Source organism: Eubalaena glacialis, chromosome 2, assembly GCF_028564815.1.
Source record: "Eubalaena glacialis isolate mEubGla1 chromosome 2, mEubGla1.1.hap2.+ XY, whole genome shotgun sequence".
Classification (NCBI taxonomy): domain Eukaryota; kingdom Metazoa; phylum Chordata; class Mammalia; order Artiodactyla; family Balaenidae; genus Eubalaena; species Eubalaena glacialis.
The window spans coordinates 190,439,763-190,454,949 of record NC_083717.1 but is presented as its reverse complement, the minus strand read 5'-3'; the positions used below and the strand labels follow the sequence as shown (position 1 = coordinate 190,454,949).

The 15,187-nt window shown below is 40.9% G+C and overlaps 1 protein-coding gene across 4 annotated transcripts in view; it reads right to left on the bottom strand.

The window, feature by feature from the left end:
- Positions 1-15,187, bottom strand: part of EML1 (EMAP like 1) — a 141,417-nt gene that overhangs the window by 58,043 nt on the left and 68,187 nt on the right. For 3 of the 4 annotated variants that reach the window (XM_061181242.1, XM_061181244.1, XM_061181243.1), the window contains 2 exons: positions 8,723-8,858; positions 11-67 (listed from right to left, as the gene is read on the bottom strand). In XM_061181242.1, coding sequence (XP_061037225.1) covers positions 11-67; positions 8,723-8,858 — 193 coding nt within the window. The remainder of the gene's footprint in view (positions 1-10; positions 68-8,722; positions 8,859-15,187) is intronic. The other variant, XM_061181240.1, reaches the window with a different exon arrangement.

The window sequence follows — 15,187 nt, the reverse complement described above, 5'->3', positions numbered from 1 at the left end:
TACTCCTCACCTGGGTGTGGAACTGTTCAGTTTGCATGCACTGAGAAGACTCACAGACCTGTTTAATCTACGTATGAGAGGCACGGAAACAAAGCAGAATAAACGTGAGTGCAATAATAAAAGCGTGGAAAAATATTTTGGTAAACTTCAATAAGTTACAGAATACACCGCACATTAAAATGGGAAAACATTTTGGTTTGCATATATGGACTTGGATATAATCCATCGCGGCTCTTTCAAGATATTTGCCATTCACGCATTTGCATTAAAATGTTAAGCTTATAAAAAAAATCTACTATTGTTGTATACGTAGAAAAAACAAGAAATTTCCTTTTGAGAGCCAAGAGCTCTCATGAATTAAAGAGGATTTACTAGGACTCAGAGTGAAGGACAGAAAATAGAGCTTGAAGACAAGACATTTGCAGGAACAAGGGCGGCCAGAGGACGTAATACTGTATACTCGCTGAGAGATGCCTCCTTCAATAACCAGCAGGGAATATCAAGGAAGTTATGCTCCCTCTGGACAGCAAGTGAGAAATCATGTTCTTTATTTTGAAAGTGGTAGAAGTCCTAGCTTGTGAAAGACTGTATAATAACACAGCACATTTTTTATTGCTTAAGGCGAGCATTTTTGGGGTAGAAATGCAGATCCCATCATTTCTCTTTTCCCTTCCGCTCTCAGCCTCCACTCTCAAACCCAAAGTTCTGAAAAATACAATGGTTCTTTACCTTACACTACAGTTGCATTCAATGGTTTTTGCCAATTTAAACTAAATTTTAGACATAATAAAATCTCTGCAAAGGGAGAACAGAGGAAAAATGGCCATCTTTCTTCTTTTGGTTAGATAATAACTCTAAATGTAATCAGCTACCATAGCATCTTTCTTTCATTATGTGATTTAAAACCAAGAATTGGTTTTCCAAAATTTTGCAAAAAAGATCCCAAACTTTTACAATGGAAAAAAAAATACTGGGACTTCCCTGGTGGTCCGGTGGAAGACTCTGCCCTCCCAATGCAGGGGGCCCAGGTTCGATCTCTGGTCGGGAAACTAGATCCCGCATGCCGCAACTAAAAGATCCTGCATGCTGCAACGAAGACCCGGCACAGCCGGGTCCTATTTATAAATAAATAAATAATAAAAAGGAAAAAAAGAAAGAAAATACTAATCTGAGGGGAAGCTTGTACTCGTGACCTGAGATTTTCTGATGAGGTCATTTGTCATGACAGACGGAAGGATTAATGCTAGATTAAAACGATTATCTACTCAACAAATACTCATTTGGAATCAATTTATACTGGGCTCTACACTGAGCACTGGCAAATCAACATGGGACCAGGAGTAACCTGGTTTTTGTCCTGCAAGGGGTGAGGTAATTGTGACAGATTGAGGTCACGCAACTTCAGTAATTAGGAAATGCTCTTATCTTTGTCTAAAGACATCTTTGTAGCAAAAACCAAGGCATTTCCTAAGAAGGTTGGTGGCCTTAGAGAATTTGACAGACCAAAATAAGTTTTTTTTCTATCATATGAAGCCAACTACCTGAGCCCAGAGGGGGCTCAACACTTGTAACACTTCTGGTAAGACAATAAGTACCAATTCATCTTCCTCTGTTCAATAGCATCAACTCCCATTTCTAGCTTGTTACAGAGATCACACTCAAAACCTGAATTTAACACATACATTTCAATGGATCTCAATGATAAAGAATATATTAGAAAAAAAAAAAAAAACCCAAAGCAGATTTAAATCATGTAAGTACCTGGCACTGACTTTGGTGCTCTTACAAATGCTGTATTTCTAATGAGTGCAACTATTTTTCTCAAGGACTATCAGCTGTTTGTTTGAAAGCCATAGATATTTACCATCCTACCTTCTAACTGGAGCAGAGCATTTAAAAAATAATGTTCTCTTTTTGTACCAGTTTTGTTCTTTTGATCTCTCTTCTCACAGCTTTGCCCTATTGTAAAGCTCTACTTAGGAGTGGAAAGAATGAGTGATTGTTTTGAGCCAGTGGAAATGTTATTCTATTGTCAGCTCCAGCATCCCCACTGAGGAAGGTATGACCCTACAATGTCTTCCCCGGATTTTCTGCCTTTTCTCCTTTCACTAATGGAAACAAAGCTTTTCCCAAGGATTCCAAATCACGCCCCCAATCGAAGTCTTAATTGGCAACACAAAGCACAACCCCTGGGTGCTGGACAATTTCCAAAGGGGATTTTGTTCTTTAGTACTAGGCTGAAAAAACCCCAGAGAAAAGAAAACAAACATATACCCATCCACACACCAGAGATGCCCCAGCTTGGTTAATTTGGAACTCTGATTACAGAAAAATTCCTACATGATTATAAATGTATTTGAAATGGCTCGGAGGTTGTTTTAATCCTAACAGGCAGAATGCCCAGCTTGCTTCTGTTTTCAAAATTCTCTCCTAAGGCGAGATCTATAGGAACTTCGTCACAGAGTAATTATTATATGCCACTGTTTGGGTTTCCAACTTCCAGACAGATGGGAATTCACATCCACGGAAGCCCACAAAAGGCAGAGAAACAAAATAAATGAATCACTATGCTCTACACCGAAACACCAAGAGTCTCAGACACTCAATCTAGAAAACCATGTATTTCTAGTTGGCTGCCGGACAATAGCGTATCAAATGAATAAAACTGATTATTTTGTAAATTAAAAAGAAAAGTCTACAGAGGCCTAAGAACATTTCTAGAAGGAAGGTTATTGTTTAAATGCTAATACACACACACACACACGCACACACGCACATACACACATATATATAAAATATGATGGCTACTGATTATCCTCCCCCGCCACCATCCTTTCCTTCTAAGATAATATTGCTGAGGGCAAGCAGTGTCCATGAGCTCCTTCATACATGGCTGAAACGGGGGGCAGAGGACCCAGGCTTCTGCTCACAGCAAGGGGTCTGGTCCTGTAATGGGAGTTCAGGCCCTGCAGCCCCATATTAATGGGCAATTCTGTCTCTCAGAGTTGCAACTTGCTGCCAATCTGCTCAGAGTCACCCTCGCCCCTGCCTGCTACTCCTGTCAGCACCCTCAGGGCCATCTCAGAACATCACTGTTTCTAAAGAGCACCATCCAGACAGGATGGGGCACACAAAAGGGATGGTTTCCAAAGAGTAATTATATCAAGCATTTTTTTATGAGTAGATGTAAGCGCTGACCTGGAAATCTTTGCAAGAAGCAGCCTATCACTGTGAAAGGAGTGTGAGCTCTGGATCCAGACAGACCTGGGTTTGAGCCCAGGTTCTCTACTCACTTGATCCCGGGCAAGTTATTTCACTTCTTTGAGCGTCAGTTTACCCACTGGCAAAACAGGGATAATAATATCTACCTTGGAAGGTTGTTTTGAGGATCAGTGATAATGGTATTGAAAGCCTGATGCTTAGTACGCTTTTATTATCAAAAGATAATTTCTATCATCATCACTGATTTAAAGAGGGGCTGAAGCACCATTATGGCTCTTTGTCTTTCTCACATCCTGTGAAAAGAAAGTATCAATTAGATTCTTCAGCAGAGCCTCACTCCTGTAGTCATCTGCATAAATCTCATCCCCCAGCCTTATCCTACCCTGAATCAATGTTTCAAATACTAGAACTCAACACACAATTTGCCAGGGATTCTAACAGTTGTGCCAATTAATCCTGCAAGGTCTAAGAAAAGCATAAACAGTCTATTAAGTGAAGGACATTATTGTACTACATCAAAGTTACTTTGGATCAAACACAGAGCCTTCTACAAAATCAAAGTGCAAGAATGCTTGACATATGCTCTCATGAAAGGAACTGAAAGCTAGAAATTGTATCTACATTTCAAATTTTACTTTTATGATTTTTTGCTCTGAAAAAAAATTTTCCTTTTACTTAAATGCCAAATATATAAAGAGACATAAATTTAAAAAGTTTATTTTCTTTAAGAATAAAGAAAAAGAATCTCATTTTTTCATTAACTACTTGCTACTTTAAAAAGTCAATCTTGAAATTCAAAACTCACTCTTAAACAGCCAATGAGTTAAAGAAGAAATCGCAAGAGAATTTTGAAAATATCTAGAGACAAATGAAAACAAAAACAAAACATTCTAAAACTTGTGGGATGCAGAGAAAGCAGGGCTAAGAGGGAAGTTTATAGCTGTGAAAACACATTAAAAAGAAGAAAGATCTGAAATCAACAACTTAACTTTATACCTCAAGGAAACAGAAAAAAACAAGAACAAATAAAGCTAAAAGTTAGCAGAGGGAAGGTAATAATAAAGATTACAGTCGAGATAAACAAAATGGAGAAAAGAAAAACAGTAGAAAAAAATCAATGAAACCAAGAGTTGATTTTTGAAAAGATCAATAAAATTGCCAAATCCTCCATTAAACTGAGAAAAAGAGATAAGACTCAAATAACTAAAATTAGAAACTAAAGAGGGACTATTACAACTGATGTCACAGAAATAAAAAGGATTATAAAAGACTACTATGAATAAATGCATGCCAACAAATTGAATAAACTAGAAGAAATGAATAAATTCCTAGAAACATACAACCTATCAAGACTGAATCCTGAAGTACTGAAAACTCTGAATAGACCTATAACTAGTAAGGAGATTGAAGCAGTAATCAAAACTCTCCTAACAAAGCAAAGCCCAGGACCAGATGGCATGACTCCAGAATTCTACCAAACATTTAAAGAACTAATACCAATCCTCCTCAAACTCTTCTAAAGACTAAAGGGGCAGTGGGGGCACATCCAATCTCATTCTAGGAGGCCAGCATTATTCTGATATCAAAAAAAAAAAAAAAAGACACAACAAGAAAAAATACATGCCAATAACTCTGATAAATAATATGCAAAAATCAACAAAATACTACTAAACTGAATTTAACAGCACATTAAAAGGATTATACACCATGACCAAGTGGGATTTACACCTGTAATGCAAGGATGGTTCAACATAAGAAAATCAATATAATATTGTACATCACATTAAGAGAATGAAAGACAAAAACCACATGATCATCTAAATTGATGCAGAAAAAGCACTTGACAAAACTCAACACCCTTCATGATAAAAACACTCAAACTAAGAATAGAAGAAAACTACCCCAACATAGTAAAAACCATATATGAAAAGCCCACAGTGAACTCATACTCAATGGTGAAAGACTCAATGGTGAAAGCTTTTCTCCTAAGGTCAGGAACAAGGCAAGGATACTCACTCTCATCACTATTGAACACAGTACTGGAAGTCCTAGCCAGAGCAATAAGACATGTAAAAAAATAAAAGGCATCCACATTGGAAAGGAAGAAGTAAAACTATCTCTGTTTGCAGATGACATGATCTTAGGGAAAACCCTAAAGATTCCACAAAAAAACTGTTAAAACTAATAATTTCACCAAAGTCGCAGGATACAAAAACCAAAACACAGAAATCAGTTGTATTTCTATTCACTAACAATGACCAATCTGAAAAGGAAATTCAGAAAATAACCACATCTATGATAGCATCAAAAAGGACAAACTAATTAGGAATAAACTTAACCAAGGAGGTGAAAGACTTGTAGACAGAAAACTACAAAACACTGCTGAAAGAAATCAAAGAAGATACAAATAAATGGAAAGTCATCCTATTTTTGTGGGACTGGAAGACTTAATATGTTAAAATGTCTACACTACCCAAAGTGATTTACAGATTCAATGCAATCCCTATCAAAATACCAATGGCATTTTTTGTAGAAATAGAAAAAAAATCCTAAAATTCATATGGAATCTAAAGGGACCCCAAATAGCCAAAACAATCTTGAAAAAGAAGAACAAAATTGGAGGACTCACATTTCCTGATTTCAAAACGTACTACAAAGTAACAGTAATCAAGACAGTGTGGTACTGGAATAAAGACAGATAATATAGACCAATGGAACAGAATAGAGAGCCCAGAAATAATCCCTTGCATGTATGGGCAAATGATTTTCAGCAAGGGTGCCAATACTACACAAGGGGGAAAGTCAGTTTCGTCAACAAATGGTGTAGGGAAAACTGGACATCCACGTGCAAAAGAATGAAGTTGGACCCTTACCTTATGCTACATACAAAAATTAACTTGAAATGTGTTAAAGACCTAGAACTATGAAACTCCTAGAAGAAAACATAGGGGGAAAGCTTTAGGATGTTGGATTCAGCAATTATTTCTTGGATATAACACCAAATGTAAAAATAAACAAATGGGACTGCACCAAACTTAAAAACTTCTGTGCAAAGGAAACTATCAATAGAGTGAGAAAGCAATGTATGGAATAGGAGAAAATATTTGTGAATCATGTATCTGGTAAGGGATTAATATCCAGAATATATAAGGAACTCCTACAATTCAACAACAAAAAAATGAATAACCCAATTAAAAATGGGAAAAGGACTTGAATAGAAAATTTTCCAAAAGATATAAACAAATGGCCAACAAGCATATGAAAAAGATTCTCAACATCACTAATAATAAGAGAAATGCAAATGAAAACCATAATGAGATATCACCTCACACCCATTAGAATGGCCACTATCAAGAACAGAAAACAACAAATGTGGGCAAGGATGAGGAGAAATTGGAACCCTTGTGCACTGTTAGTGGGAATGTAAAATGGTGCAGTCATTATGGAAAATATTATGGAGGTTCCTCAAAAAATTAAAAATAGAATTACCATATGACTCAGCAATCCCACTTCTGAGTATATATCCAAAAGAATTCAAAGCAGGATCTCAAAGAGATATCTGCACACCTATGTTGATTGCAGCATTATTCACAATAGCCAAGAGGTGGAAGAAACCCTTATGTCCATCGACATGAATGGATAAAGAAAAGGTGGTGTATACGCACAACGGAATGTTATACAGACTTAAAAAAGAAGGAAATCCCGGGACTTCCCTGGTGGTCCAGTGGGTAAGACTCCACGTTCCCTGTGCAGGGGGCCCGGGTTCAATCCCTGGTGGGGGAACTAGATCCTGCATGCATGCCGCAACTAAGAGTCGGCATGCCACAGCTAAAGATCCCGCATGCTGCAACTAAAAGATCATACATGCCGCAATGAAGATCCCGCGAGCTGCAACTAAGACCTAGCGCAGCCTAAATAAATAAATAAAATACAAAGCCACTTTAAAAAAAAAAAAAAGGAAATACTGTCACATGCTACAATATGAATGAACCTTGATGATATTATGTTAAGTGAAATAAGTCAGCCACGAAAGGACAAATACTGCATGATTCCACTCATATGAAGTATCTAATGTAGTCAAATCATAGAAGCAGAAAGGAAAAAGGTGGTCACCAAGGGCTCTGAGGAGGATTTACTGTTGAAGAGATATATTGGGCTGGCCAAAAAGTTCGTTCGGGTTTTGCCTTCCCATCGTAAGGAAAATCCGAACGAACTTTTTGGCCAACAAATAGTTTCAGTTCTGCAAGACGAAAAAGTTCTGGAGATCTGCTGTACAACAATGAGAATATACTTGACACTACTGAACTGTACACTTAAAAATGGTTAAGATGGTAAATTTAATGTGATGTGGTTTTTACCACAATTAAAAAAAAAAGAAGAAAAAAATGGTAACAGATGGCAGCCTGAAACTTAAAAAGTCAGTCTGTCAATCTTATAACATCTAGATGAATAAAAGACAGTCCATATCTACTGCTGCCAATCAGAATCCAGAAGGTCATTTCATGTTGATTATAAATGAACGATTCAAAGAAGAATTAAAAAGGTATGAAATGAGGCTGAGGATTTCATTTTAAAGTTCTAAAAAGCCCTGCAAAACAAATTTTCTTAAAATTCACAAACAATAAGTACATGAAACTCTATCTGATGAAACACAATGCAAATCTGCTTGGTGAAGGATAAGCCTTTACGTATAAACACTATATGTTTAAAAGCTAAGACGGGATTGTTACATTTTCATTCCGAGTCACAATGCAGCATCAAATCTACTCTCACCAGCCCAGTGGGTATCACAGCACACCGCAAAGCATACTCACACCCCGAATCCCCAGTGCACATAAAGCAAGTTAGCATTTTAATGAACTTTACGAGTTCTTCTAACAAGCCCATGAGGTAGCATTGCAGAATTTCTTTAAGGTTTTCTATGCTATACTACTACCAGATATTTCGTTTTTTTAGGGCATAAAAATTTAGAAAACTGGCCTGGCATATAAAATACACAATTTTAATATGACAACTATGAAATTATAGAAAATTAAGAGCAACCTATGCTCTATCTGATAAACATAAACACCTGAAGCTCCACTGTTAGGCATCATTTAAAAGTATGAGCTTATACAAATTTTACTGATAAAAATTTAAGCTCGGTACAGCAATCTGAATTTTGCTATATTCCAAGCCCTTGGGACTTGGGGGCAGCATATTCATTTTTTATATAGGTTATACTCCCACTTGTTTTTCCAAAAGAGAAGTTTAAGTAAAAACACAAAATGGTGCACTGCGGCTATAGTGAATGAGATTTCAAAGACTGTATGATTACAACTAAAAAAACGCAGAATAATAAATCGACATGGTTCCTGTTTTGGCAACACACCAAATATTGTGCTTTTATAAGCTTTAACTCAAAGGAGAAATTTTAAAGTGTCATATAAAAGAGTAATAGTTATTTTAGCATCTGAGCCAGAACTGCTTTCAGAGTTCATGTAAGGCGCTTCTTGCCTACCTTTTGGCTGTGGCAGGTACAGCGGTTTCTTTCCTGGCCCCCGAAGGGGCTGGCAGGGAGCCACTGGCTTTCTTTGGTACCACAGTGCCGTTGTTGACGGTGGTTCTTAAAGGCAAGGTCTGCACCAGTGGTCTTGCTGTAAGACAAGCAGAAAAGGCAATCAGACCTTTCGCCTTTTCAAGGAAACTCCTTACAGGACTTAAGATAATGTAGAAAGAAAAAGGACGTCCATTTCAAATGCTAGCAGAATCGACAAAGGTGCAAAGACAACGGAGCTTTTCAACAATGGTGCTGAAACAATGAACCCAGACACCAACCTCAGACCTTACACAAAAATTAACTCAGAAGGGACCACTGGCCTATGTGTAAAATGCAAAACTATAAAACTTCTAGATGAAAACATAGGAGAAAAATCTGTGTGACCTTGGGTTTGGTGATGGGTTTTTAGATACAATACCAAAAGCACATCCATGAAAGGAAAAATTGATAGCTTGGACCTCATTAAAATGAAAACAACAACAACAACAACAAAACTTTTGCTCTGTAAAAGACATCATTAAGAGGATGAAAAGACAATTTATAGACTGGGGGAAATATTTGCCAATCACATATCTGATAAAGGACTTGTATACAGAATATAAAAAGAACTCTTAAAATTCGACAAGAAGAAAATGAAGAGCCCAATTAAAAATATGGGCAAAAGATCTGAACAGAAACCTCACCAAAGAATATATACAGATGGCAAATAAGCATATGAAAAGATGCTCAACATCTTTTATCATTAGGGAAATGCAAATTAAAACAATAATGAGATATCTCTATTACACCTATTAGGATGGCTAAAATCCAAAACACAGACAACATACCAACTGCTGGCCAGGATGCAGAGCAACAGGGGCTCTCCTTCTTTGCTGGTGGGAATGCAAAATGGTACAGCCACTTTGGAAGCCAGTTTGGCAGTTTCTTACAAAGTTGAGGCTTATAAATTTTACCATAGGATCCAGTAACTGTGCTTACACTAAGTATTAACCCAAATGATTTGAAAACTTATGTCTACACAAAAGTTTCATTTAATATTTATAGCAAGCTTTATTTATAACTGTGAAAACTGGAAGCAACCAAGATGTCCTCCAATTGGTGATGGATAAACAAACTGTGGTCCATCCAGACAATGGAATAGGATTCAGTGATAACAGGAATGAACCAATCCACACAACCATGGTTGAGTCTTAAATCCATATTGCCAAGTGAAAGGACCCAGTCTGAGAGGCTATATACTGCACAATTCCATTTAAAATGACATTCTACAAAAGGTTAAACTATAGAGACAGAAAGCGGATCAGTGGTTGCCAGAGACTGGAGGCGGTGTCACTAGGTGAAGCACAGAGATTCTTCAGGGCGGTAAAGCTATTCTGTGTGATATCGTAGTGGTGGATGTGTGATGCTATGCATTTGTCAAAACCCACAGACCCTTACCGCACAAAGAGTGAACCTTAATACACGCAAATACAATAATAGTCAATAAGGAGATGGGGGAACCCCATGACGGAATGCAGACTGTGACAAAAGAATCTAACTGCATTACAAACATGCAACGTAACCTCACGGAAGGGGGTGGAGAGGAAAGGTGCGGACAAAGTAATTCTGGTAATGAGCACAGACTGGAAGACTACAAAAGGAACTGCACATGAGCACTGTATTCTAGTTGGTTAAGTTGTTTCCCGCAGGGCCATATGGTAGGAGCCAGGCTTCTCACTGTTGGAGAGGGAGGTTACAGACCAGCAAGGGGGAAGGCTAGAATGAACCAGGTGGAATGGAGAAGAGGAGGAGACATCAGTGTGAACTCATGTCTAGCTTAATAGAGACAGAGACACACAGAGACGTAATTATAGGTAAGTCTGTGTACATGGGTTGTATAAACACATCTATTTCCCAGCTCTGTCTGCTGAGAGACCCAGGGCCCAAACCTGGGTTTCTAATACCATTCTACAGCAAAAGGAACCAGGGCTCCTTGGGGAAGCACCTGAATCCAGGGCTGAGACAGGGAATATCCAACATGAGCCTGGAGCATCTTATGGTGCCAGAAAGTAAGGAAGTGCTCACAAAACCCACAATGATGGGGGTGTGGCAAAGGGACCCAGGAGCCAATGGGAAGAGCCGAAGCCGCAACAATGTGAGCAACAGAATAAATAAAGTAGTACTGGATTATACCCCCAGCTATCAAACAAATATCCACAGGTTCACACTGATATAAATACACGATGGAATACATACATGAGGAGGACAAATCCCCAGGCAGAAGAATTCTGAATAATTTATGTAGATACTTTGTCCTTGAGATGGTGGAGCATATTCTCCACGCCTTCCGTGTGGGCCGTGCATAGTGACTTCCTTCTACACCATGCAGAGCGGAGGTGTGGCGAGAAGGAGAAACCTGACAAACACATCTCAGGTGATCAAGGTCAACATCAACAGTGGTAAGTCATGTTCATAGTACACATCCTTGGTAGATGTGATGAGAATGGCACCTTACCTCTGTGGTCTTTCTCCCTAAACCCACCCCCAGTCTAATCATGAGAAAAACATCAGACAAACCCAAACTGAAGGACAGTCAATGGATTATCTAAGCAGTACTCCTCAGAACTGTCAAGGTCATCAAGAGCAAGGAAAATCTGAGAAACTGTCAGTTCAGAGGAGCCGAAGGAGGCACCATGACTAAATATAATCCCAAATGGGATCCTGGGACCAAAAAAGAACATAAGGGATAAACTAAGGAAATGTGAATAAAGTATGCCCCTTGACTGAAAATAATGTATCAATATCGTCCCATTAGTTGTGACAAACACGCCATGCTAATATAAGATGTTAACAATAGGGGAAACTGGGTGCAGGAGATATGGGAACCATCTGTATTCTGCCTGCAATGTTTCTGTAAATCTAAAACTACTCTAAAATTAAAAGTTTATTTTAAAATGCTAGCAGAATTTATTTTGTTCATCCCAGAATTAAATCTACCTCAGTGCAGGCTCTTACAAACACTACCAGTGACAAAACTGCCTAGAATGTCAAAATTTTAATATACTGAAACTTTTCAGTGCCTAAAGTTGAGGCCCAGACTACCTTTTTTTTTTTTTTAATTGTGAAAGAGAGTTTAAAAAGCCACCGTCAGGCCCCTCCAGCCACAGCAGAACACCCTTCTCCACTCTCTCCAAGTGCTCTCTTTCCTCATTCCCTGAACACCTGCTCCAGCCAAGGGCCTAGACCAGTGCTCAGAGCTAATATTCCACAGTGAAAACACCACAGTTCCAAAACAGAGATCCCGAATCTTTCCTAACACACACAATCTGCTCCCCGTGCTGATGTCCACTCTCTGCTGGGACAGAACCCTTCCCAAGTAGGAAGAAATGCCATCCTGGGCTTCCCTGGTGGCGCAGTGGTTGAGAATCTGCCTGCTAATGCAGGGGACACGGGTTCGAGCCCTGGTCTGGGAAGATCCCACATGCCGCGGAGCGGCTGGGCCCGTGTGCCACAACTACTGAGCCTGCGCGCCTGGAGCCTGGGCTCCGCAGCAAGAGAGGCCACGATAGTGAGAGGCCCGCGCACCGCGATGAAGAGTGGCCCCCGCTTGCCGCAACTAGAGAAAGCCCTCGCACAGAAACGAAGACCCAACACAGCCATAAATAAATAAATAAATAAATAAAAATTAAAAAAAAAAAAAAGAAATGCCATCCTCACTTCATCTCTATCTCCTCTTTCTACTTCACCTACCATTTCAGTCTCCATTCTGTCTTTTTTTTTTAAATACATGTACTGTGTTAGTGTCCTCCCCGAAATTCACGTCCACCCAGAACCTCAGAATGTGACCTTATTAGGAAACAGTGTCTTTGAAGATGTAATTGGTTAAGATGAGGTCATATTGGATTTGGGTGGGCCCTGAATCCAATGACTCGTGTCCTTTTAAGAAGCCCATGTGTATATATGTACATATAATGGAATACTACTCAGCCATAAAAAAAGAATGAAATAATGCCATTTGCAGCAACATGGACGGAACTAGAGATGATCATACTAAGTGAAGTAAGTCAGACAGAGAAAGACAAATACCATATGATTACACTTATATGAGGAATCTAAAATATGACACAAATAAACTTATCTATGAAACAGAAACAGACTCACAGACATAGAGAAGAGACTTGTGTTTGCCAAGGGAAGGAGGGGTGGGGGAGGGATGGATTGGGAGTTTGGGATTAGCAGGTGCAAACTATTATATATAGAATGGATAAACAAGGTCCTACTGTATAGCACAGGGAACTATATTCAATATCTTGTGATAAACCATACAGAAAAGAATATGAAAAAGAATGGCATTGACATATATACACTACCAAATGTAAAACAGATAGCTAGTGGGAAGCAGCTGCATAGCACAGGGAGATCAGCTCGGTGCTTTGTGACCACCTAGAGGGATGGCACGGGGAGGGTGGGAGGGAGATGCAAGAGGGAGGGGATATGGGGATATATGAATACGTATAGCTGATTCACTTCGTTATACAGCAGCAACTAACACAACAATGTAAAGCAATTATACTCCAATAAAGATGTTAAAAAAAAAAGACTAGTAATACAAAAAAAAAAGAATGCATGTATATGAATAACTGAATCACTTTGCTGTACAGCAGAAATTAACACAACATTGTAAATCAACTATACTTCAATAAGATAAATTAAGGGGAAAAAAAGAGGCCCAGGTGAAGATGCATAAGGAGGAGAGTTCGCCACGTAAGGACAGAGGCAAGAGACTGGAGTGGCACATCCTCTAGCCAAGGACAGACAGCACCCACGAAGCCCGGCAACAGGCATGGACCAGTTTCTCCCTCAGAGCCTCCAGGAGGGACAATACTGCCAGCACCCTGATTTCAACCCAGTGGCACTGACTTCAGACATCTGGTCTCCAGAACTGTGAGGGAATCAATTTCTTTTTGTACTAATTCACAACAGAGGCCCTAGGGAGTGACTACAGTACGCATATCAGCTTGCTGGGCGTCTTTCATTCCACTGTTACCATCTCTGCAGTGGCTCCCCCAGCACAGCTCCTAGAACCGAGGGCTGGTCTCCCAGGGCACTCAGCCGGTTCTGTTCAGGTGAATCTCCTTAAAAACATCCCTCATCCATGGTCGCCAACGGCTCCTGACAGCCCGCTACACCACGTGACAGGTCATCAGAACCCACCAAAATGCAAAAGCTGAAACAATGATGGCAGCTCCGAGTGCCCGGCGCCAGGCAGAGTGGTAACAACTTGAAATGCGTTATCTTGTCCAGCTGGGACAACACGACTGGTCCAGCTGCATTTCACACCCGGGCCTAGAGGGGGGAGGGAAGAGAACAACGTCCCCCGACTCCCAGGCCCCTGCGCCTCCAGGCCACTCGCTATCATTCTGCTCTTTTACAACCTCAGTGATCAGAGCTCATTCCCTCCACCGATTTTCTTTTTCCCACCACACACCCAGGCGCTCCAATATCCACCCCCCCCACCCCCCAACAAGCAAATCCGGCCTCATTCCCACCTCCTTAGCTTGTTTCTGTGGAGAAGAATCCCCTGGAGTTAAAATCCAGATCGTTGGGCCCCATCCCCAGATTCAGGAGGTCTGGGGCAGAGCCTGAGACTCTGCATTTCTAACCAGTTTCCAGGTTGCTGCCGCTGCTGTTCCAGGGACCACACTTTGAGAACCACCTGTCTGTGCCATCCTCCAGCTTTGAAGGGCCTCTCCTCGTTAGCCCAGGCCTCCCTGGTTGTCCCGCTCTGATCTTCTGTCACACGTCAGTCTGTAGCTCACAACTGAGTGCTTGATTACGGACTGTTGTTTCAGGCGGGCTAGTCTTACTTCCCCAGCTAGAGTGGGTGCAGACATCGTGCTGGGAGGCGGCATCACCTAGATCCTTCTCCGTGTGCTTGGGGAGTGGCCTGGACTCCACACCGAGCCCCGGGCTTACTGCCCCGTCTCCTAGGCTGACAGCAGCACAGCTATAGCTAATCCCATGCCTGCAGGGCCAAGGGGAGGTGGGTCACCAGACCCTAAGAGGAGAGACGCTGCTGGGGGAGCAGCTACATCCAGGGGGTGGGGACACAGCCAACCCGAGGGGCCCCGTGTGGAATGAGTCGGGGGGTAGATCCTCTGACCTCACTCTCCCTCCTTCCACTCCCCAGCTGGGGACCCCCCTGCTCAAACCTCACCGGAGCGGAGAGCGTGGGGCTGGTCGGTGTGGTCCATACAGCTCAGCTCCCGGGGCAGAGAGCTGGCTGGAGGAGGGTAAGGAAAGGGCCTGGAGGGGCTGATGGAAGACGCCTGGCCCCCAGCTCCTCCCCGGCACCTGGGCCAGGACCTGCCTCACCCACTTACATGCCCACCCAACCAGGCTGGGCGAGCCTCCTGGGCTCCCCTGGTCCCTGCTTTGCCGCTGTCC